Source organism: Phaenicophaeus curvirostris, chromosome 17 (genome assembly GCF_032191515.1).
Source record: "Phaenicophaeus curvirostris isolate KB17595 chromosome 17, BPBGC_Pcur_1.0, whole genome shotgun sequence".
Taxonomy (NCBI): Eukaryota; Metazoa; Chordata; class Aves; order Cuculiformes; family Cuculidae; genus Phaenicophaeus; species Phaenicophaeus curvirostris.
In genome coordinates this window covers 9,633,145-9,654,975 of record NC_091408.1, presented here as the reverse complement: position 1 = coordinate 9,654,975, position 21,831 = coordinate 9,633,145, and the positions used below count along the sequence as shown (strand labels likewise).

General features: G+C 37.0%; 1 protein-coding gene across 1 annotated transcript in view; it reads left to right on the top strand.

Moving 5' to 3' along the window:
• Positions 1 to 17,855, top strand: part of TXNRD2 (thioredoxin reductase 2) — a 31,113-nt gene extending 13,258 nt beyond the window's left edge. The window contains exons 12-17 of the mRNA XM_069871090.1: positions 4,363 to 4,499; positions 9,823 to 9,918; positions 10,146 to 10,238; positions 11,434 to 11,505; positions 12,634 to 12,731; positions 14,929 to 17,855. Of these exons, the coding sequence (XP_069727191.1) occupies positions 4,363 to 4,499; positions 9,823 to 9,918; positions 10,146 to 10,238; positions 11,434 to 11,505; positions 12,634 to 12,731; positions 14,929 to 15,052 (620 nt within the window). The 3' untranslated portion in view covers positions 15,053 to 17,855. The remainder of the gene's footprint in view (positions 1 to 4,362; positions 4,500 to 9,822; positions 9,919 to 10,145; positions 10,239 to 11,433; positions 11,506 to 12,633; positions 12,732 to 14,928) is intronic.
• Positions 17,856 to 21,831: the final 3,976 nt, after the last annotated feature.

Here is a 21,831-nt window from a genome sequence, read left to right as displayed (position 1 = left end):
ATAGTATACATGAGGTGAGATGAAGATGTTTCCAAAAAGAGGGTTTCTAAATGCTGTATTTGATTTTTCTCAGGCTTTCTGGTGAAAGAATGCTAAGGGGGGAGTCTCACCTGTCAAATGTCAAGTCAATTTGTTTACTTTTGTCACAGATTGAAAAAAGAGCTATTAAATTGAAATAAAACAAAAAAAATTGGGTTTAACGTTACTTACAATGGAATAAGGTTGCATGATATAGTGTTGCAGCTCAGTCCTAACATGACTCTGTTCACTGTTTTGCTACAGAAGTATGTGTATGGTGATTTTTGTCATAGATTTGAGTTACAATCCATATTTAGAAATTGCAACAGTTGGGGGTTTTGCACTCACTTTTTTTTTTTTTAGTGTTCAAACTGGGAATCCACCCTTAAGGATTAAACACATTAACAGTTAAAGCTGGTTAAGTGATGTGCAGTATGATTCATTGTTTTGCTCTGTATCAACACACCCACACCAGGTGTCTCAGATAATAGGCTGGGAAACTTGGTAGGGTTGAGGATTTCCTGTCTGCAGATGTGCCAGTTACAACACTGACTGAAGAAAGTCAGCTTGTAGAGTTAGTTAAAAAGCAGCCACTATTGTTAACTAATTGTAGCCTGAATTATAGTAAATAGTTCCTTAATTTTTGTAAGCCTATCATAAATTTTAATAGGATTTTATGAATAACAAAGTATTTACTGACATAGTTTGAGTTTGGTGAGCTACAAAATTATCTCTTAATGTAGACTCTTTAAAAAAAAATACATTGTGTTTCTATGAAGAGTTTTGTTTATATTTTTGAATGTGTAATTTTCTGCTTGTATGGATAAGCCAATAAAAGGAGACACAATGCTCTTTGCTTTTTAGCAACTTTTTTGAACCAGTCAAAATATTTGAGGGAACACTCCCCACTTCCCTTGGTTTTATACCTTTTAATGTAAGTTAAAGGTCCCAATCCAAAGCTGTTGTAGGTAACTGTTGTGGTCCTGTGTTACTTTGCTGAGTGACTATACTGTTATATTCCAGATCAGTGAAAGAGCTCCTTCTTGGCCTTTATTTGATTCTGCCTGTCTAGTCTTTGTAGTGTCCTTCTGTCTTTAATCAGTGCTTTGTCTTCTACTTCTGCAATGGATGGTGATGTCCAGCTGTCTACAGATTGCACCATGGCTGCCACAAGCTTTCTGCTGAGGTTTCTCCTCTGTGTAAGAAGCATTACTAGTCAATGGACAAGAAATAGCATGGCAGATTTGTCAAATAACCCGTTACTACCCTAGAACTGACTAAGGGTCAGAATTTTTTCAAATTGTGGCAGGCATGCTGAAAGCTTTATCAGCAATGAATGAAATGTTCAAAAGCGTCCTTGTAAAATTGGTGCTATGGTACAATCAATGTGGGAAAGGTCCTGAATCCTTACCTCACTCAGGCTTACTGTAGTCAATATTTTCTTGCAATCTGAACAGTAGCTGTACTGAATTGGTGTTGCCATTATCAGCTGGCTATGTTTTAGTGAACACCTGTGGGTTTTGAGGAGGAATTTGAGGGAGGAAAGGATAGTAGTCCTGCTCCTGAGGTCACGCAGCCTGATACTGCCTTATTCTGTGTGCAAGTGTGATTACCAGAGCCCGTCAGGAGATGATGGGACAGAAATGTCACATCACAATATAACCAGCCTAGCACAGATCCAAGATGGGTGCTTAAACCAGCCTCTTGTCGCTTTCTGTAGCGAATCTGGCTGCAGCCTCCTCAGGAAGCCACGTTGGTAGATTATACAAAGACAGATTAAGAAGCTGTTTTTATTTTCAAAGTTAAAAGCAAATGGGGGCAGGCCCTGAAAGCAGCAATCTGTGTGGTTTTCACAGCTGTTTGATTATTGTATGGGTCTGTCAAAGATAAGATTAGAATTGGCACCCTTCTTCTAGGTATTTGGCATAAAATCTCCATGTTTTGAGCAAAAGATAAATCTAGCCTTGTTACTGATACAATCATGTACTCCTTGTTCTGTGGCAGTTTTCAGGCAATGGACATGTTCAGCCTAAAAACACATAAACCTAAAAGCTTCAGAGGACGGGGGCCATCTCTGTTGCATGCCTGGTAGGATTTGGTAAAGTTTAACATTGTCCTCCGGGTCTTAGAAATATGATGTAAACTTATGCTTTCTTGAAGCCTTAAGTGTAAGAAAGTAAGGAGTTATGGGTATGAAATAAATGTCCTTCTGATCCAATACTGCTGAGAAATGGTGAGAAGGGATTCCACAGTACAAGTAAGTGAATGCTAGGAAATATCAGAATTTCCTGAATTTGACATTAAAACGTACCGAGACACGTTGGGAAATCATGAATGTAAGCTACTGAATTTGAGGTGAAGCAAGATGAGTAAGTGTATTTCTGGCTCATAGAGGTGAGCCAGCATGGGGCTAAAGGCCGATAAAACTTCAGGTTTTGAAAGTTTTCTTTTTGCTTTCAGAAATAATGTTTAGGCAATAAAATTGACAGAGCAATTTCACTATTAGTAGTAACACATTTTTTGTGACTCTTAGCTATTAATACCAAGCTGTACACATGTTAAAATAGACTGGAATTGAGAGGTTAAGTGTTATCCTGCAGATCTGGTAAATTCAGCTGTTGTTGTCACAGGGCTTTAAATGACTCTATTGACAGTTTTTCTTTTTTTCCTCTTTCAGTCCCTGCCATTGCGTGCTAAGCTTTCTCTTGGCTCTGCCTGGCAGGAAAAAGGGGAAACTAGAAAACCCCATTAGTTGTCCATTTGCAGAATGTCCAGGCTTTACTCTCAATACACAAAGAAATACAACGGTAGGAAGTTGTTTCACATCCGAGCCAAGATAAGGTCCTGGAGGTTTATTATTTTTGTTGCCTGATAGCATCAGGACTGGGGAGCAGGGGGCAGAGAGGGAACAGCAGATCAACATCCCATGGGGACAACAGAAGGGAAGACAGACAGATAGCCAAGTGCCGACAGCTTCAGTCAGTGCTCCCAGAGGAAGTGTTGGTTTCACCAGATGAAATTAATACACAGAAGTCTTTACAGAGGCATTCAGATGTGACATTGTTTGGGGGCCTGGCTATATGGCAGATGTATAAAGCAGTGAATCATATGTTTACATATAATTAGGGCTGTATTGACAAGGCAGGTTTTCCTTTTGTTTAATAATTTCCTACATTAACATCAAAGAGCTTGTTTTTTGTAGTGAAAACACATTTCCCTTTTTGTTTTGCTTTGATATAGCTTTGTATTAACATCAAACACAAAATCATGACTCATGCAAAAGAGACACGTATGCGTAGATGTAGATACATCCATCTTCATTTATAGCCTCTAAAAACGGATGTAATGTTATAAAATTTCCTTCAGTTGGAAATATTCAGGTAATCTATGTGGTTCTGTGTGTTCCTACAAATTTTGGGAGTAGTTGATAATTTCACTGTGCTTAACCTTCAAACACATTTGAAAAATTGGATAGGATTTAAGATTCTAATTTCTTGGTCAGGAATACCTTTGTTGGGTACTCTATAGAAAGCTCAGTGTAATGTTACCCAGACTTTGGTGGTCCAAATGGTAACTCTATGTAGAAAACACTACAAAAATATTTTTTTAGAAATGAGATGATTTACAATTGTTGGAAGAGGAAGCTGTAATAAAATCTAGGCTTAGTAGAATTTGCCTCATTTGTTATAAAATCTATTTAAAATAGTATTTCTAAACTCTACAGAAATAGCTCAAATGTGAAGTGGGAGCTAAATAACCTAGCATTAAGGACTGGAGGGCAAAGTTGGTAAACTTTTTCAGCCAAGCTGAGGGATCTAAAAAAGCTTTTAAGTGTGTCAGATAACAAGAAAAGAGGACTTCAGGAATGTTTAACGTTGAACAACATTATTAATAATTTATATCCACAAGTGTGCACAACAGGCTGTTTGTTAGTGTTGAGTGCTATCTGGTTAAAGTTTATTGGAGATTTTTGGTGTAGAAGTTGCTTAATCATTGTATGTATATTAAAGCTACATTAGGAAACTGAATTTAGATTGTGCAGTAAATATTAAATGATGTGGGGTTCTCACTTTTTGGATTGGATGTTGTTCTGCATGTTGTTTAAGGGATAACTGAAGTAGTCTGAGCAAAGGCAATAGTAACAGATCTCCTTTTGTAAGAAGCTCGTATCCGTACTTCCACCCTTACAGCTTTTTCTATACAAGATAAGTTTTGTCATGTTTCTACTTGGCCTGTTAAGTAGCACAAAGTTCTTGGAAACCTGTAGTGAAGCTTTTTAGGTCACCACTGCTGAAGTTTTCCAATACTTTTTACTTTAATTTCTCTTTTATTTTTTTCCTGAAGGCCGAGCCCCTGACACTGAAACTCTCAATTTGGAGACAGTTGGAGTGAAAACTAATTCTGAAACTGGAAAGATCATTGTTGATGCCAGTGAAGCTACTTCTGTTCCTCACATTTATGCAATTGGAGACATAACAGAGGTACTGCGTCTACATAAACTATTTTACAATAACAGGAAGCCAACTTTGTTCCTGGCTAATAACTAGTCCCCAGATGTCGTCATGCTCTAGCATATATCTTAGTGTTTTGCTCTTTTTCATTTTGCAGAGCTGTAGTGTTTATTGCCAGCCACCTGGGTCAGTAATTTCCTTCACATGGATCTTGTGAAGTATCCCAGCATTAGAGATTATTACTGATGTTTATCAGGGAATACACCATTGGTCAGAGGCTAATAATAACGTCTTTATCACTTCAATTATCTTTCTAATAATGTTTTTATCACTTTAAGCATATGACTTCATACTGCTTGTGAATGCTGAGTGAAAGCAGTTCTTACTTTCTGAAGTTGAATACGCTTACTGGGAATGACTGTCACAAGTACTGTAGTCCATTTTTAGTGTTTTGGGGTTTAATCGAAACTACTCACAAGACAGCATTTCTGCTCCATGACAAAATGCTTCTGACAAAAATATCTTCCTCTAGAATAAGAAGCAATAATTGCTATAAATACTAAATACATTTGTCTTCTGCTCATTATTTGTGATTGTGCCAAGTAAACATGAGGGAATAGGTTTGTTTTATTTAAAGAGGAAATGTTATAAATTAAGCAAATAATTTACTTTTATAGATGCAAAACCAGAATTGTGTGGCCTTAATCTAGTGCTACTGATAGTTTGCAGTTATCTTTGGCAAGAATGTCTTGTCCTGAACAAAGTGCACTCAAGTATTTTCAATCCCTTAATTTTCAGTTTACAGAAGAACTCAAAGTATCTGCTGTAAGTTGGGCATCTTCAAATATGTTGTCTTTATAAAAGTAAGGTTTGTCTGGATTCTAAACTTACAGGAGAAGGTTTTTTTTCATCAGCTGCCTGGTGTTCCTGAAAAATTTGTGTAATATTTACAGTATAGAGCCTGGACATTGCAAGATACTGAATTCTCTCACCTGCTGTTGAACTTAATGGAGCTGAGCACATGTCTTCCTATCAAGATTGTTTCTGATATAGAGAAGGCATCTGTTTTAAGAGTCTGGTAAATCTAAATACTGTAGTGGTGTCCAAACACAATGTATAGTATAATTTGAGAAACCTTTAAAATGTTTCTCATTCTGCCATGTTTCAAATCTTTAAAGGTCTCTTGAATTTATAAACCCTACAGGTGCTCTGAATTTCTGAAGAGAGGTAACAGGTTACATAGCGTCTTGGGAACAGCCTTGCAAATTTCTGACTGGACTCTGGAACTACCAGAGACACTTAAATCTCATAAATCTGCTGACCATTCCTGACCTCTTCCCCTCTATGTAGATGTGTTTCTTCTTGTCTGTCTCTGTCTTCATGCAAATGACTTGCCATTTCCTTTTAAACTGTATTAAAACTCTTCCCCGCTCAGCTATTTCTCCTTTTCTTTTTCCTTAACTTTCCACAGTTTCTCTATCGTGTCCAGTAACTCAGACTTTTGGAATTATGTATGTTTTCTTTCCTTTCTTCTCACTTAACATACGTGTTCCCTCTGTCCTTGACATTTCTTACACTGGGATATGTCCTGAAGTCCCTTTTCTGCTCACAGTGACCTCCTGCACCTGTCCCTGATACATCTCTTAGTTGGGCCTCCTGCTTCCCAAACTTTTCTTTTTTGTTTCGTCCAAGATGCAGTTGTTAGAAGCAATACTGGCAGGGCCTTAGAGTCTGATGCTCATTTTGCTGCCAATATGCAGTGTTATTTTGGGCAAGTCATTTCCTTTTGGGTGCTTTTTGTTTTCTGCTCTTTGAGGATTTAGTTAAGTAAGAAGTATAAAGTTGGAGGCAGGATGCTCTCCTCTTTCCTACTCTGGACCTAAAAAATTTGGTCTTCATTTATTTGTCATTTTCATTTTGTTGTTAAAACTTGGATTTCCTTTTCCTGCTTTTGTCCTTATTAGTGCAGGTTTTTGAACTTGAGTTGTTCAATTGGCACTTCTAAATGTAAATGTTAAAAACAGCAACACAGTTACATACTGTGTCCAGTGCACAATGGGGGAAAAACTGAAGAGTTAAGTCAGTGCTCTGTGGAAATATTCTCTTAAGCTTTTATCTGCATATAGGCTTAATGTAGGGAATTAAAGAAATCCCAGCATGGTGCTCATGCATTTATAGAGTTTAAAGATAGAAGAAATTATTGCTGTTATCTTATCTGACTCCAGTACAATGTGAGCCATGTAATACCACTTGCTAAGCAATAAAGTTTATTTGAATACTTAAATTAATTTTATCTTTTTATTCAAACAGAATTAATTTAGATAATAAATTTAATTGGCATGGGAATCAGCAGTGAAAGAAAGTCCTGTGTTGGTGCACTTCTCAAATACACACAGAAGAATCAAGTGCACCCTGCTAAGAACCACAAAGCTATGGAGCTTGGTGTGTGATGCTTTCTGGGTGAGACCTGCCTAAAGGGCACAGGAAGGGAAATCTTGTATCCTGTGTATGAGCATCAGTGGTCTCTTATATTGCTTATAAGAATAAGATTTGGTTTTTTCCCAGCATTCCTGCTCAGGATTTCTCTTTGCTCTGCTCTCTCCCTGCCAGATCCTCTTTGCTACCATACAGTGCTATCGCTCATAGCACTGTAAGCAGTTCTCAAGCCCTCCTCCTCCCGCCTTTACCACTGAATAGACACTAAATTGCTACCAAGTAGCAAGGGCTACTTTTTTTGTTTTAATATAGTGCCCTGGCTGAAAGGGAAGTGAGAGAGGGGAAAGACGAGTTTCCAGATGTGCTCAGAATGACTTTTAATTTGGGAATCAGATCCAGCTGGGACACGTGGGGAACTGTGTGTGCATTGGTGACTTGTAGCACCCTTGTATGGCAAACAGAATCCTAATGTTATCCAAACTGTTAAATTGGAGAAAAATACGGAAGAAAAATAAAACCTTCAAGAGGTCAGTCAGTTTGTCTACCCTCAAAAAAAGTTTTTCAAGCTTTGGCAAAATATTATTTTCAGCTGGCAGGTGAAATTGCTTTTAGGCACTTTCATCTTCAGTAATCAGGATGAGAAAGATCAAGCTGGAATTTCAGTTTGAAATTTGTTTCAGTTCTGATATAAACTCTCTGTGTTAACATTTTTCCTCCAGTAGTGTTCTTGTTGAAAAGCATGGCACACACTATAAAGAAGTTCTCTCAGAAGGAGTTTATCATATGGTCATGCCGCTATACATCTGTCACATTTCAAAGGGTGTTATAACAAGGATGTGTGGAGAAGGTGGAATGTACACTATGTTGGTTTGAATAGAAATAAGACCAAAAAGACTTGTGTTAGAACAAATACACATTACTTCAAAGCTCTTTAAACTCTCTTAGGAGCCATCTCTTTTAAATGTATAATACATTGGAGGATTCTTATGAACAATTCATATCCATAATAATCAGCAGAGTAGTTCTACACATGACTGCAAAGTGAATGTTCATTTCAAATATTTACCAAGGAAGGTCTTTAAGTCATTGTTTATGAGAAACTGGGCTTTATCTGCATGGATGTTTTAGTAATTAGTTGGGGTTTATGGAATGCATGGCAGCGCTTTCACAATTTTATCTCTAGTTCCAATCTTCTATTCATTTCTGGAATGCCAAAACAACATCTGTAGTTCCTGCTACAGAAATGATTGGCAGCCATGCTTTAGACAAATGTGTATAAGAAAAAACAAATGGCAAATTTCATCTGGTCAATGACATTTACAGACCTGGAAGTCAAAATGCTGGATTTGAAAAAGCATGACTTGATGGATCTTAGAGGGGAAAAAAGGAACAGACTTGCACTTTGTGATTTGTTATGAACTGTAGGGAAAAACAGGTTAGTCTTCATTAACAATTAGAATTGTAGTTTCTGTTATCAGGTTAGGCATAATATTGTTTCAGATTGTTATTTTGCAATGGAAGTTTTATCTGTGCTAATAGCCACTTAAGTTAAAAGCATAAATGCATAATAATATGCAGATAATTGATCTGGTATGTGTACTGAAGTAAATGGTAACTCATATCATGTATGGAAGCTATCTAGCAACATACAGAACAGATAAACTGGGGAAGAGGAATGTATTCCAGTAAGTGCTAAAAACTTGAATGAAAAAAAGTTTGAAAAATATGTGTGGTGGGTACTCCTTACTATGTTTTCTGCTGAAGACTGGTTTTGATGGGCTTATAGGATGACTGCCTCAAGTGGGGCTTTGCAGGAGTGTGACAAGTATTGTATCTGCATAGCACTTGTATGAATCAAAGCTTCACATGTTTTATAAAGCATTCCATGTTGTGTTTCCACAAAGGTGTTTTCCAGTTATGGCTTTCTTATGTGTCCACATTGCTCCTTCTAGATTTGTGACCTCTTTACTCATCTCAGACAAGTGTCTTGATGATATGACTTGGGTGAATTCTTAAATAATGTATTTTACTAGATTTATGAAATTTGTTAGATCTTATTAATTTAGATGAATTGTTCTTCCTCAGATTCCAACAAATTCCTTTGAAAGTGTCTTCCTTCAATTTGCAAAAAACTTCCAGCTTCCTTAAAACTGGCATTGGAGTTCTGATGGTCCAGTGATATTGTGCCAGTGCTCAAAATTAGGGTTCTTGCACACTGCGTAGTCTGTTTGGATATAAGAAGGAGCCAGGTGTCATGGCTTGAACTGGAGCATGTCTTGGTCGTATCCTGCTACCATCCCGTTTCTCACTTGCAGGAAGTTGACGTTTGCCAACTGCAGTCCTTTTCCATGCCACGCTCTAATACCAGAGCCTGAGACTAGGACCAACTCAACCTATAGGATGCTGTGCTAGCAAAATAGTGTTCCACATCTCTGAGCTGGGACCAACACAGGAATTCAGTAATAGTGCCTACAAATAGCTAAGCTTTGTGTCTGTGCTCTGTAAAAAATGTGACAAAAACCTTTTTTTAAAAAGGTCTGATGTTATAAAAACACTGTTGCTTTGCATTAGGCTTTTCCTGCTTTAAAACGACCATCTGAAAAATTTATTGATGACTTACTATGGAAAGAAGGGGGGAAGTGAATGGTTAGCATGTGAATATCCTCTGCTTTTCAAGAGGTGACATGAAAACATAAGGTTTTGACTTTCATTCATGGAATTTGTTCTCCCCATGAAGACAGATATTGCACTCAGAGACTTAAAAGCATGTTCAGACAGAGATTGTTCCTGCCTTCTCCATTTGGAGTCCTGACGAGTCGGCTGGAGTTCCAAAGACTTGGCATTCCTCTGACCATTGTCCCAGGAGAAATCCTTGGATGCTACTTCTGTTAAAACTAAGTCTGCACTTTATTCTTAGGGCCGCCCTGAATTAACACCCACAGCAATAGCTGCAGGAAAACTGCTGGCTCGGCGTCTTTTTGGCCAGTCTTCAGAACTGATGGACTACGACAATGTGAGTTATTTCTTTTTCAATAATAAACCCAAAATCTTACACTTTTAAAAATTCTTAGGAAAACAAAAAAGGAATTGCATTTTGTCATCTGGAATCCAGCTTTGACAATAGCCAAAGTAGATGAGTGTGACAGAGCTACACTCTGTGATGTAAAAGTATCCCCTGTATCTGCTGTGCAGTTGCTTCATAGGTTTCAGCAGTACCGTTTTCTGTCTCCTTGCAAGCAGGTACCTACTACAGTTTTCACTCCCTTGGAATATGGTTGTGTTGGTCTGTCAGAAGAAGCAGCTGTGCAATGTTATGGGTCAGATAATATTGAGGTATGAAAGCATTTTTAATTTTATAGTTGATGCCAGAGTTGCACCATGAAAAGACAGAAGTTTCGTTGTCATATCAGGCAAAATTTTTGGTCCCCAAAATACTATGTTTGCAGTTAGGGTGTTGGTGTCTTCAGAAAAGCTGAGGACTTTTAACAGTATTGCAGCAGGTCACAACGGAAACTGTTACCTAGTGGGCTTAGAATTATTGGTAGGGTGTGATAACTTTTAACTAACTGCCATTTTAGTAGGTTATCTTGTGCAGCATTGTTGAATAATGGCTATGTTCCTTTTAATTGTCGGAATTGCTGGTCAGGCTCTTCAGTGTAGAGTTTGGAACATCCCTATAAATTTTCACATGAGCTGCAAAGTGTCTTCATAGAATATGACTGGGCATTGCATATTGAGGAAGGAATCTGTTATGACATATATTCACACCCAGCCCTCTTGTATGAGGAATGAGATTAAGGTACTCGTGATGACAGATTTCAGAGTTGCTATATGATAAGTCAAAATTCAACGAAGTCTTTTTCAAGGGTTTTCAAACCCTTTGTGTTTTAGGAGTCTGAAATACAGTTTATACCAGAGCTGTTATCTGGATTTCTGGAAGCTAGTACCATCTAGAAAGATGTAAAGTACTGTAAAACAATTGTTCTCATTTGATTAAGGCATACAATTGATGTGTGTGTGTCATAAGATACTGGTGTTATGTATGTGTTGGTGAGCAAGTTCAGCTGATGGATTTAACTTGGAGCCCTGTGGAAAATAATTTATGAAAAAATAAGCATTTACTATTCAGAATGCAAAAATTACACTTTGGGTTGTCTCATGGTATACATTACTATAGGTATGGAGAGCTTCTTGGATTTCATTATTCTTAGAAAACACGGTATTAAACTTTTGGGAGAAGCTTAATGGAGCAAACCTAACATTTTTAATTTGGGGCTCTGACTCGAGTAACACGATTATTTATGATGTTTTTTCAGTTTTTGTTTTAATCTAATGGTTTTCTAGGGAGGGTTTGTGTTAAACTCTTACTATGCTTTCCATATTTTTCTTTAAAGTAATAAAGAGATTACAAATAAGTATTTTTTTCTGCATTATAAATATGTAGTAATAGTAGTCATTTTAATACTAAATAGCAGATTTTGACTTAAGCGTACTCTCTAACGTGAAATGTTATTGTTTTCCCTACCAGGTATACCATGCATATTATAAACCATTAGAGTTCACAGTGGCTGAAAGAGATGCAACTCAGTGCTATATGAAAGTGAGTGGTTTGAGCTTTTAACTTACAAGAGATATAGTAGAGCCAGCTTTAAGAATGACTGTTTGGTGAAAGGGCCTCTTAAAATGCATGAGATTTTCTTGATGACAGCCTGTTTTTCTCGTGTAACTTCAAATGCTTAACATTCACTAAATATCCCATTGCATCTTGAACTGGCGACACAGATAGTAGTATTTTTCAGAGCTGACATTCTGCTGATTAATACCATCTTTGAACTACTCTTAAGGTTTGAAGAAATCTTCCAAATTCTATAGCAATTAATCTCTGCTTCCTCCAGGGAAGTTACATGTAATATTTGAGTTGCCCTCTCTTGGGGAAGGTATACTGCCATCAAAAACTTTAAGCATAAGGTTTGCAAAACTGGAGTAACTGTTCAGTGTTACTCATGAAAACAAAACCCTCCTGATTTAGACCAAAGTATTGGACTTGAAATAGTGTGTTTTTCTAGAGCAATCCAGGAAAGAGCTTCAGTCTTAAAGGTGTTTCATGCATGTGCCCATGTAGAGAATCCTAGATAAGGTGAAGTGTAGTGTTGGTAGAATGTATCATAGGTTTTTTCTTCCTCTTTTCTCATCAATATCAGGGCACAACCTTTTTTTGAATATATGTAGTTACTTCTGTAGATCCATCATGAATTATTAAGTTGTTATTGCTGTGTTATGTAAGGATTATTGTTGATAGTTGCAACCAGTTTTTCTAAGTATATTTTGTCACATCAGGCTTGGAGAACTGCTAAGGTGGACAATTAGTGTCAAAATAACATTAGTGTTGGTGCTAGACTACAGAAGGTATTTTGAGGATTTCATACAAATGACAAACAACAAAGAATTCCATTTACCACAAATCATTGTTGTCAGTGGCTCCCTCAGGTCTGAAATAAATGCGCTAATAAAGCTTGTATTTGGGAAAACAGTTTGGTTCATTATGCTTAAGGACCAGCAAAAGACCTATTGAAGTTAGTAAGATTTAAGCAAGTGCGTAAGTTCTTGGCACACTGGGAATAAACAGCTGAACTAGGATTTCAAGACACTTCAATTTCATTTAATTCAACTTCATGCCTTATCTTCAGATGTTCTAAGAAAAGATCGCTATGTAATGTATTGTTTTCAGATGGTGTGCTTACGAGGGAGTGAGCAACGAATACTTGGCCTTCATTTCATTGGACCAAATGCAGGCGAAGTTATTCAAGGATTTGCTCTTGGAATCAAGTAAGTACAAAAGAATGTCTCTTGCTTCTAAAGCCTGCTTTTTAAGTTATTGTAAGATTATAAAAGATAGCTGCCTAGTTTTGGCAACACTATAAAGAATCCTTGCTTTTTGTTACTTTTATGCAGTATTGCATATATTTTCAGTAAAAATACTGCAGTTCATTAAGATGTACTGGATTTAGTTACTGTAATATTGGATATAGTTAAGGAACAACTGAGGAAAATAAATTGTTGGCTTGATAGAGTCAAAGAATAAAATTGTGCATTAACTTACTAATGTTAGTTTTCTTGAAGTGTAGCTTCTTTTGCATTCTATGCAAAGGAGAGGAAATGACTACATAGTTTTGCAAGTAATTTCTCTAAGAATATATTTGTGCTCTTCATAAAAACCTGTTTTAACACTTGTTAAGTATTTCTTTTGCTAACTCAACTTCAAATGTACACAGCCATTCCTACTCAAAAGCTCGGCAAGGACTTGCATGCATTTTTATATCTCATGGGTATAAACTAACCACAATATGATCTAATAATTGCACTTGCAAACTTGCCTAAGTAGGTGAGCCTTTATGATCTTATCTGGGTAAGTTTTTGCTCAAATGTTAATTTCGATGTCCATTTGAAAGAGTAAGGAGTGATTCTGGGTCCTCTCTGGTTAAATGGAGAATTCTGGCTATGCCATTCATGTGCTACAGTTATTTCTTATTTGTTTTTTTCATTTCCCTTCTTATTGCTGATTCACATCTTCAGAAATGTTGATTTGTATATTTACAGTACTAAATTATAGTTTCAACCACTCTTTGAAGAAAGCGGCATGAGACACAAGCAAATGCCCCCAGTTGTGCTGCTAGTTCGTTTCACTAAATATCGTCACCATTTCATTGCAGTTGTAGTCTCGCAGTTGTGAGTGACTAGCATAAATGAAAAGCAGAAAGGATTAGGAAGGCAGGACCACAAGTATCATGTGAGGAATATCTTGGAAATCACTGATTGCAGTGTACCTTCGGTACACATTTTCAACATGTGTTTGTAGTCCAGTAATTGCCAGTGGTATAGATTCTAGAAGTACATTTTTTAAGATGTCATTGTTTTGAAGTTTTATCCAAAATAACCAGTGAAAAGGAAGCACATGGAACTGGAGTGTTTTTCTGCCGCGCCTGAGGGAAATTAAAACTTTAGCCACAGTAAGAGGTTTTCAGCAGGTCAGATTCTTGTATTGGTTTCTATTGTACTTCACAAATCAAGAGTTTTCAATGTGGAACACCTGATGTAAGAGCTGCTCTTCTCTGTCAAATATTAAGTCTTACTTAAGGCTCTCCAAAGAATGATTTTCTGTCTTCCCTCCCCACTTAACACTCCAGTAAAGTCTGTGCTGAGCAGTGATTTTTTGCTTGTTAGTGTTATTTTGGATGTAGGTGGGGACAGTAGAAGACATCTATGGCTCTTCCCTGTATTTTGTAGAGGGAGCGAATGTGATTCCATAGAGAGCTTGAAACAATTCTTAACTTTAGGGCCATTTCAGCTATTCTTACAGCATGACCTGCCAGGAATAGCAGCTCAAAGGAAAGTCATGAAGTCTAAGAATGTTATTGAACAAGTAAAGGCATTAAGCAAGTGGGACTAGAGCTCAAGGGGGAGTTTGATTTGGTTTGTTTTCTTACGTGAGAGACTTTTCCTTCCTGCTTATAACATTGATAATTTCAGTGTAACCACCAGACTTTCTCTAAGATCATGGAAGAATATCCTGGTATTACTTCCTTCAGCTGATTCTTGCCAGCAGTCTTAATTAAGATTTTCTTCCTCTGTGTGCGTGCGTGTGTGTTTTTCCATCTGGAGTCAGAGTTAGCGAAACACACGTGTATGTACAAGAAAAGCTGAACGCTGCAGTTTTGTCATATGTTTTTGCCATAGGCTCAGTTGTGACTTGGTGTAAATTGCTTAATTCTCTCTGTCTCAGCGGTTATGACAATTCTTCCCTACCTAGCAGTGATGTGAAGCTGGGCATTTAAATGTTGTTGTGCAAGTGCCTGAGAAATAATAGACAGAAATAATAGACAGCATTTTCTCAGGAATAAATGCAACTCCTGTACTTGATAAAATGGACAAGCACAAATTACTTTGTTTTAAGACTTCTAGCTGCCTCAGATAAATAGTGTTTGACTTTGTGGGTCTTCTTTTTTTTTTTTGTACATGTGTGTAGATGTGGTGCTACGTATCCTCAGCTAATGAAGACAATTGGCATTCACCCTACCTGTGCTGAAGAAATTACCAAGTTGCACATTACGAAGCGTTCTGGCTTGGACGCAACAGTCACAGGCTGCTGAGGTTAAACATCATCCCTGGCAAGAAGGAAAAAAACCACAAAATATAGTTGTAAAAATAAGGGGCAGTTAGAGTTGAAACAGCTTTAAGGGTTTGAGTTCCAGTTCTTTCTGTAGGCAACTTTTTCTCGCAGCCAGAGAAATCGTCCTTGCACAGTCACAGTTCTAAAACCAATGCAGTCCTGCTGTAACGAATCTCTCTTTCAAAGTGCCTATAACTCTTCTCTTGCTGGGAGCCAGGGAATAACAGTTTTATATATGTAAATATAACTGAAGCCAATGACATCTGATGCCAACTGCAAATTAAACAGCTGTCATTTGAGTTTCTCTGCTGGCATGACTGATAGCCAACATAAGTATCTCACGTAATGTTCATACAGATGCTAGGAACCGGACAGGGCCTCCCTTTAGAATTTTGGTGACGATACTTTCTCCTAAGTACTTGGATAGTTCATTCCTGATCCTAATCTTGAACGCTGAGATTCTGTTCTCTACTAGTAGAAACAAGTTCCCAGAGTGTGTTACAGTAGGTAAGAAGATATCTCCGGGTTTTTTCTTTACAATGTAATATGTACAGGAATTTAATAGAAAATCACTTATCACCGAAGCTGTGCTGCTACTGGATGAATCCCAATGATTTATCAGTGGTAGCCTGGATATAACGTTATGGTGATGGCTGAGAGTGAATGAGCTCAGAGGTGCTAAAGAAAGAGTTGAATTTTTGGTAACTTCTCTGCCTGCTCTTGAAATTTCTATTTCAGTTCGAATTAAATTGACACATCTTGCAAATTACCACTTGAACACCATATATTAAGCAACGCTGACAAGTACAATCAAAGCTACTAATAATCCAACTTTTGCAGCATTTTCTGTTTTATAGATCGCAGAAATCTAGCTGAAACGGTGATATTTTGTTTTGTTTTGTTTTTAAGATTTTCTCACTGATGAGCTGGATACTGCATCTGAATGGATTTAGATCTGTCTCTAATAAAACATGTTATTGAAGGAAACTATATTAAACAGCTATCTAAAAAACAAATGATCCTGCTTAGAACAAAGATAGAAAATAATTATTTGCGAGCTTTCTTTTAGTATTGGCCAGAATAAGAAAGCATTAATCTGTTGTGAATTTCTGCGTATTTTCTTGCTGTCCAGAAGGGGGAGCTGCTATCCCATTTGTGGCAATAAAGGAACAGAAATCAGACTGTGAAGCTTTTGTAGAACTCTGTTAAAGAAGCATCCTGACAAAAGCAAAGACAAAACTAACTGCGCTGAATTTCGATCAAGTTGCCACTGCCAACATTTTGATATGCATAGTCACTTAGTTTCTTGCACCCTTTACAGCAGAATAGAGCATGCAGAAGAGAGCAGCTTGAGGTGAAACAGAACATATCCTTTTTGCAGATAATTGCACCATGTTTCTTGTGTGTGGAATTTCATATTTTCATATCTGTCCTTCTTGTTGTTGCACAGTTTGGAGGAATAGCATGATGATCACCTATATCTTTGCTATTTTTTCTTTGACTGCTTTTTCACTGCTGCAGCATGCAGCACAGACTAATGGTTTGTTTCTTTTAAGAGTGAAATTGTTTTTTACTGTGATAATTGTACCTGTGAGAGAAACTATTAGACAAAAAATTATCAGACCTTCTTTCTAAAATTTGATGCAGTAGCCTTGACTCTCATTGACACTAGAATACTCTATTTTCAAAGATTTGTTCTGACTAAACAAAAGTTTGTTTTGTTCTAACAACAAAAGAAAATTTAAATGCTTTCTTTACAAGGTTTCCTGGTATTTCTGGTCTGTAAAAGAGGAAAGAGTGATACAGTCTGACTGTCAGTGGCGTTCCCTACCGGATCTGCTGATGAATGGTCCACAAAATCATTCATAAGCTTGTAGTTGAAAAGAAATACTGTGAGTGGAATTATGCTTGAAACACTGCCTGAATATTGCAACTGCCTTTAGAAGAAATGATGAAAAGTCTATATCTGTATATAAATGTGTGCATAGCTGCACATTCAGAAGTTCCCATTTCCTTTAACAAAGGTCTTATGCCAAAAACCCCACTAGACTTTTCCAGCTGTTTAAAAATAACAAAAAAGGAAGTTGCTTCTCTTCTCTGTCCTGCCAGTGCATCCAGCAGACTGAGTTGTTTGCCCCTACAGATAAATGCAGAGATGAGTTAAGTACATTCATTGTAAAGTCAAAATAATAAAAACAAGTAAAGAGATCTCAAGGAAACATGTCCTCAGTGTATACAGGGTGTGAAATGAAGGCATGTCATCATTCGCGGAAGTAATAGAACTCGCTTGGTTTTAGAATTGCTGAGTAGACTGCATGAAGATCGATTCTGTATCTTGAACAGCAGCCTAGTTCTGCTCCTCATTTAATGGAAGATTTTGTTGCCCCCTGAAGTAAAACTAAACATAGATTCATGCCTACATAACCCAAATGTCAGAATCAACAGCATGACAGAATAATGACACTTATTTTGATTGTGCTTTTTTTCCTGAAGGGTTTGCCAGGGATGGTCCTTAAGTATTGTTTCTAAAAGCCTGACTAATGTCAATTGAAATGACTGATATACACTGAAAATTACTGATTATATATGAAACTGTAAAAAAATAAATTAGTCAGGCTTCTTCTCGGGATGCCAGCTGATGAAGGCTTGTTTGTCAAACCACACCATGGTGCAAACAAGTCTGAGCATTGCTGGGTCCCCTGTGTGCATGGTCCCAGTATTTATTGTGTTACGAATGAATGAATAAAGAGATATTTTTTTCTAATAAATGTTTGATTGTTTAATTTTGTGTATGGCTTCTGCTTTTTTGATCTTAATGCTGTCTCTCTTGGTTGAGGCATGTGTTATGGAAAGGTAGTAGTCAGACTACTGTACCTCAGACCTTTCAATAAGGAAATGTTCATACCTCTCTGTCTCTGATGTGTGAGCTCAGTAGTCATGGAGATTATTCCAGTCTGGATGACCTTCTTGTGTTAAATTTAAGCTAAGAGAATACTTAGACTTGGTAAGTATTGTTTAAAATACTCTCCTGTTTACTCTAGCTGATGAGGTCTAACAGGTACTTTCACAGTCCATGTGTGTTGACGTGCTTCTTGAAGACTCATCAAGAGAAAACTCCCTTGAAATACAGTGCAGTCACAATATTGTATAGGGCTAAACTATTCTACATTTGTTACTCGCTTTGGGTTTTAAACTAGAACATGTAGTGGGGAAAAAATGTGTTGCAGCCAAGCCAGTTAGTAGCTATGGGTACTACTAGGTAAAAATGTTGGAAAATTAATTAGGGAATATATTTAAAAATGTATTTTTAAACTCTAAAAAACTTCTCTGTCAGAAAAGAAAGGGACTACATTGTTCAAATTTATTTTGGTTTTATTTCTTTAAATCCACTTATTTTGATGGGAAGTCCTCATCGAGTCAGGCGGTGCTGAGCTTCTGAAATGGTAGTTTAATATTACCTCAGTATTTGCCTTGGATTTGATGCTAAGAAGGACTATTGACTTTATTGTATTTAAAGGCATTTTTACTTCTGCGTTTTCGATCTGTTTTAATTTCCTGGACTATTTCATTGCAGGGTCTAACTAATTAGGATAGCTAGGAACAGTGGCTAAAAAAGGGGAATAAGGTAAGCATAATTCTTGATGTCTTTTTCTTCTTGTATTCATATGCCACTTAATCCTGAAGCAAAGAAGAATAACAGACAATCATATAGACAGTAGTCTTTATAAATTAAGAATTTAGATATGATACAAATAATGTGGTAAATTAACGATTGATTGTTCTCAATACTAAGGTCTTGTGTAGAATTAAATTTTGCCTTTTCCCATTAATGCATGCACTGTATGTTGTTCTACCTACTGGAAAAGGTTTCTACAGATTAGATTATTCTGGTCCAGAAGCTGGAAAAGATATTTCAGTGCAACAGATAATTTTTTTTTCCTTTGTGCTAGCACAGTTACTCTGATAAAAGCATAGATGCCACAGTGCAGTATATTTCTAACCGAAACAGTTGCATGTTGCACAGGCGTTTGAATTTGAAGGCTTTTCTTCAGGGCCACATCCCTATCCACAAGGTCGACAATTTTGTGCCCATATAAGCTGCCATTTATCTAAATCCCAGTGAAATCAATGTACTTAAAGTTAATGTTAGCCATTAATTTCAGTGGGATGCAAGCACGTGTCTTAAGTGCTTTGTTAAAGGGGAATCAATATAAGTATATGCCAAAATGTCTTTCATTATTACAGTTGGGGAACAGACTGCAATTATGATTCAAAACATAAAAGATACAATAGACATCTATGATTAGGCAATGAAATATGCCTTTAATAAGCATAGTGCAGACAGTTTGTTTTGCAATAAGTAAACTTGTATAAAATTCATTGACTTTTTCATTCTTTCAGATCTATGTGCTCTCTTTTAAGAGAGGTTTTTTAGTTTTATGCAGAAAGTTTTCCTGATGTTCTTCCAGCAGAAAGGTTGGGTTTGCATGCATTTATTCTAGTGCCAAAGTTTAATTTTACTGAGAAAAGAGGAAACAGCAGAGCAGACCTTTTTTTTTTATTTCCCAGGGCAGCATGAAACAGATCTACTGTAATTACTCTGGTCTAAAAAAATGGAGTATTTCTGTCCACTACATGTCAAAGAGCTAATTATGTTTCCGTTGTGGCACTCGAAGTCATTATTGTCAGCTCTTCTTCGTTCAGTCCTATGCATTGAGTTTTGATGAGCCAGGTAAAATATCCCCTTCAGCACCTTACTGCAATTCTTGTCAATCATCTTGTCTTGGAAAACATGCATATTACAAAGGCTTTGGTAACACTGCATGTGATTTCAGTCTTTAATCTTATATGCATCTTAAGAAAACACCATTCCTGCTACTGACATTTTGTTTGGGACGTGAATGAGATCCTATTTGCTCTGGGAAACAAAAGAAAATTATCACATCTTTAATGGATATAATGGAACTCTGGCCATAGCACTATAAAGGCTTAGTACTAAACCACTGATCTAGGAAGAAAACTATTAGGATGGTGAACTGGTGTAGAAGTTAAGCAGAATATTTCATGTGAGTAAGTAAGAAAATGCATATGCATTCATTCATCATTTAATTGTAAAATTCAAGCAGTGTTTGAGTTAGGAAAGTGTCTTTTGGTAACCCCTAAAGTTTTTCGGCAAGGAGTCCTTCTCACTAAAGTCCATTTCTAAGCGTGGCATCCAAGTATTGTGTGTGTCATTTTTTTTGTTGTTTCTTATAGACAAGATCTAGCACATCTGAAATCTTACGGTCCTACAATGGAAAGTTAACATCATCCCAGAGAAGCTGGAATATAAACTGATAAGGCAGGTTTCCAGAATCTGATTGCATCAGTCAGAAAGATAGAGTGTGAAAAGTGGATATTCCCTGGGGGGTAATGTGAAATGGAGACCAGTCTTGTTTGAACAAGGTGCATTGCATTGTTAGCTAGGTAGAGATATTGGGAGTTGCAGCCTGTCACAACCAGAATCTCCAAGGAGGAGGTGGGGGGAAAATCTTCCAAGTAAATATCTCAGCAGTTTGTGGTAGAATATGTCCAGAGCACTAATAAAATAATTTAAGGAAACCCCTTATACTCCGTGAAAGATGAACTGTGAAGTTATTCACCCTTTCTGCACCTCCTCTCTTGTTTTCCTTTAGATCATATGAAGACCAGAAAGACTGTTGGGTTTTTTTCTGTCCTTCTTCCCTTTCCCTCAAAGTAATACGGGAATCAGGCTTGTTCTTCCTTCTTTGGCAGAAAACCGAACAGCAAGATTCCTTTTCTTAAGTCTTTCACAGGGAGATTTCTTTTTTTGTGTGAGGAGTTAGAAGTAGCTAGATGGTAACATAACTCAGGTCTAACCCAAAAGAACAATAGATACCTTTTCAGGTTTTGTCTGTTAGAATATTATGTAACTATTGCAAAATAAATTATCGAGGGGGGGAAAAAAAAACAGTGAAAAGAGACAGCTTTTAGGCTTTAAACAAAAGTCAAGAAAATAAGTTCTGTTCTTTGCAGGTTCCCCAGGAGAGAAGCCCCAAATGTATTATTCCACTGCGTTCTCCTAACAATACAGAACTGAAAGCTTGTTTTTTGTCTTTTACTAATGTGTTAATGAACTGCAATATACTGTTCAGTCTGTATCAGAGCAACAGGTTACACTGCAGCTTTTAGCTTTATGCAGGAGGTTGAGCTGTTGTACATAATGTCTTAGTTTGTAACGCAATTAGTGATACACAGCAATCTGTGTTTAAACACCCTCAATAGCAACAAAGGACTGAGTTCTGGCATTTTTATTTAATCTTGATAATCTTCTTTCTTCTCTCTCTCAAAGGATCAAGAGGAAGTGCATTAATTTTCAACTTCATATGAAGGCAAGTTGTACAAACACAGATGAAAACATCAGGAAACCCAGGCATTTTCCTTAGAGAAATTGAGTCAACTAATGTTCTGCTGGCAGGATACTTCCCTCCTAATTGGTAAGACATTGTTAGGCACAGTAGTTTGGGCGGCAGGGTGTTCGTGCTCTGACAGCACTGTTCAGTTTGGCTAGCTTAGATGAACGTTTCTTGTAATGTGGAAAGCAGAGATTATTAACCATATAACAGGAAGCAATTTAAAGAATACAGTCTGCTTTGGAGATTGAAGAAATGGTTTTCAGATTGTCTAAGCAATTTTTTTTTTGACTCACATAATTTACACCAAACTGGGATCTAATTAAATTATGAAAGCACTTTCATT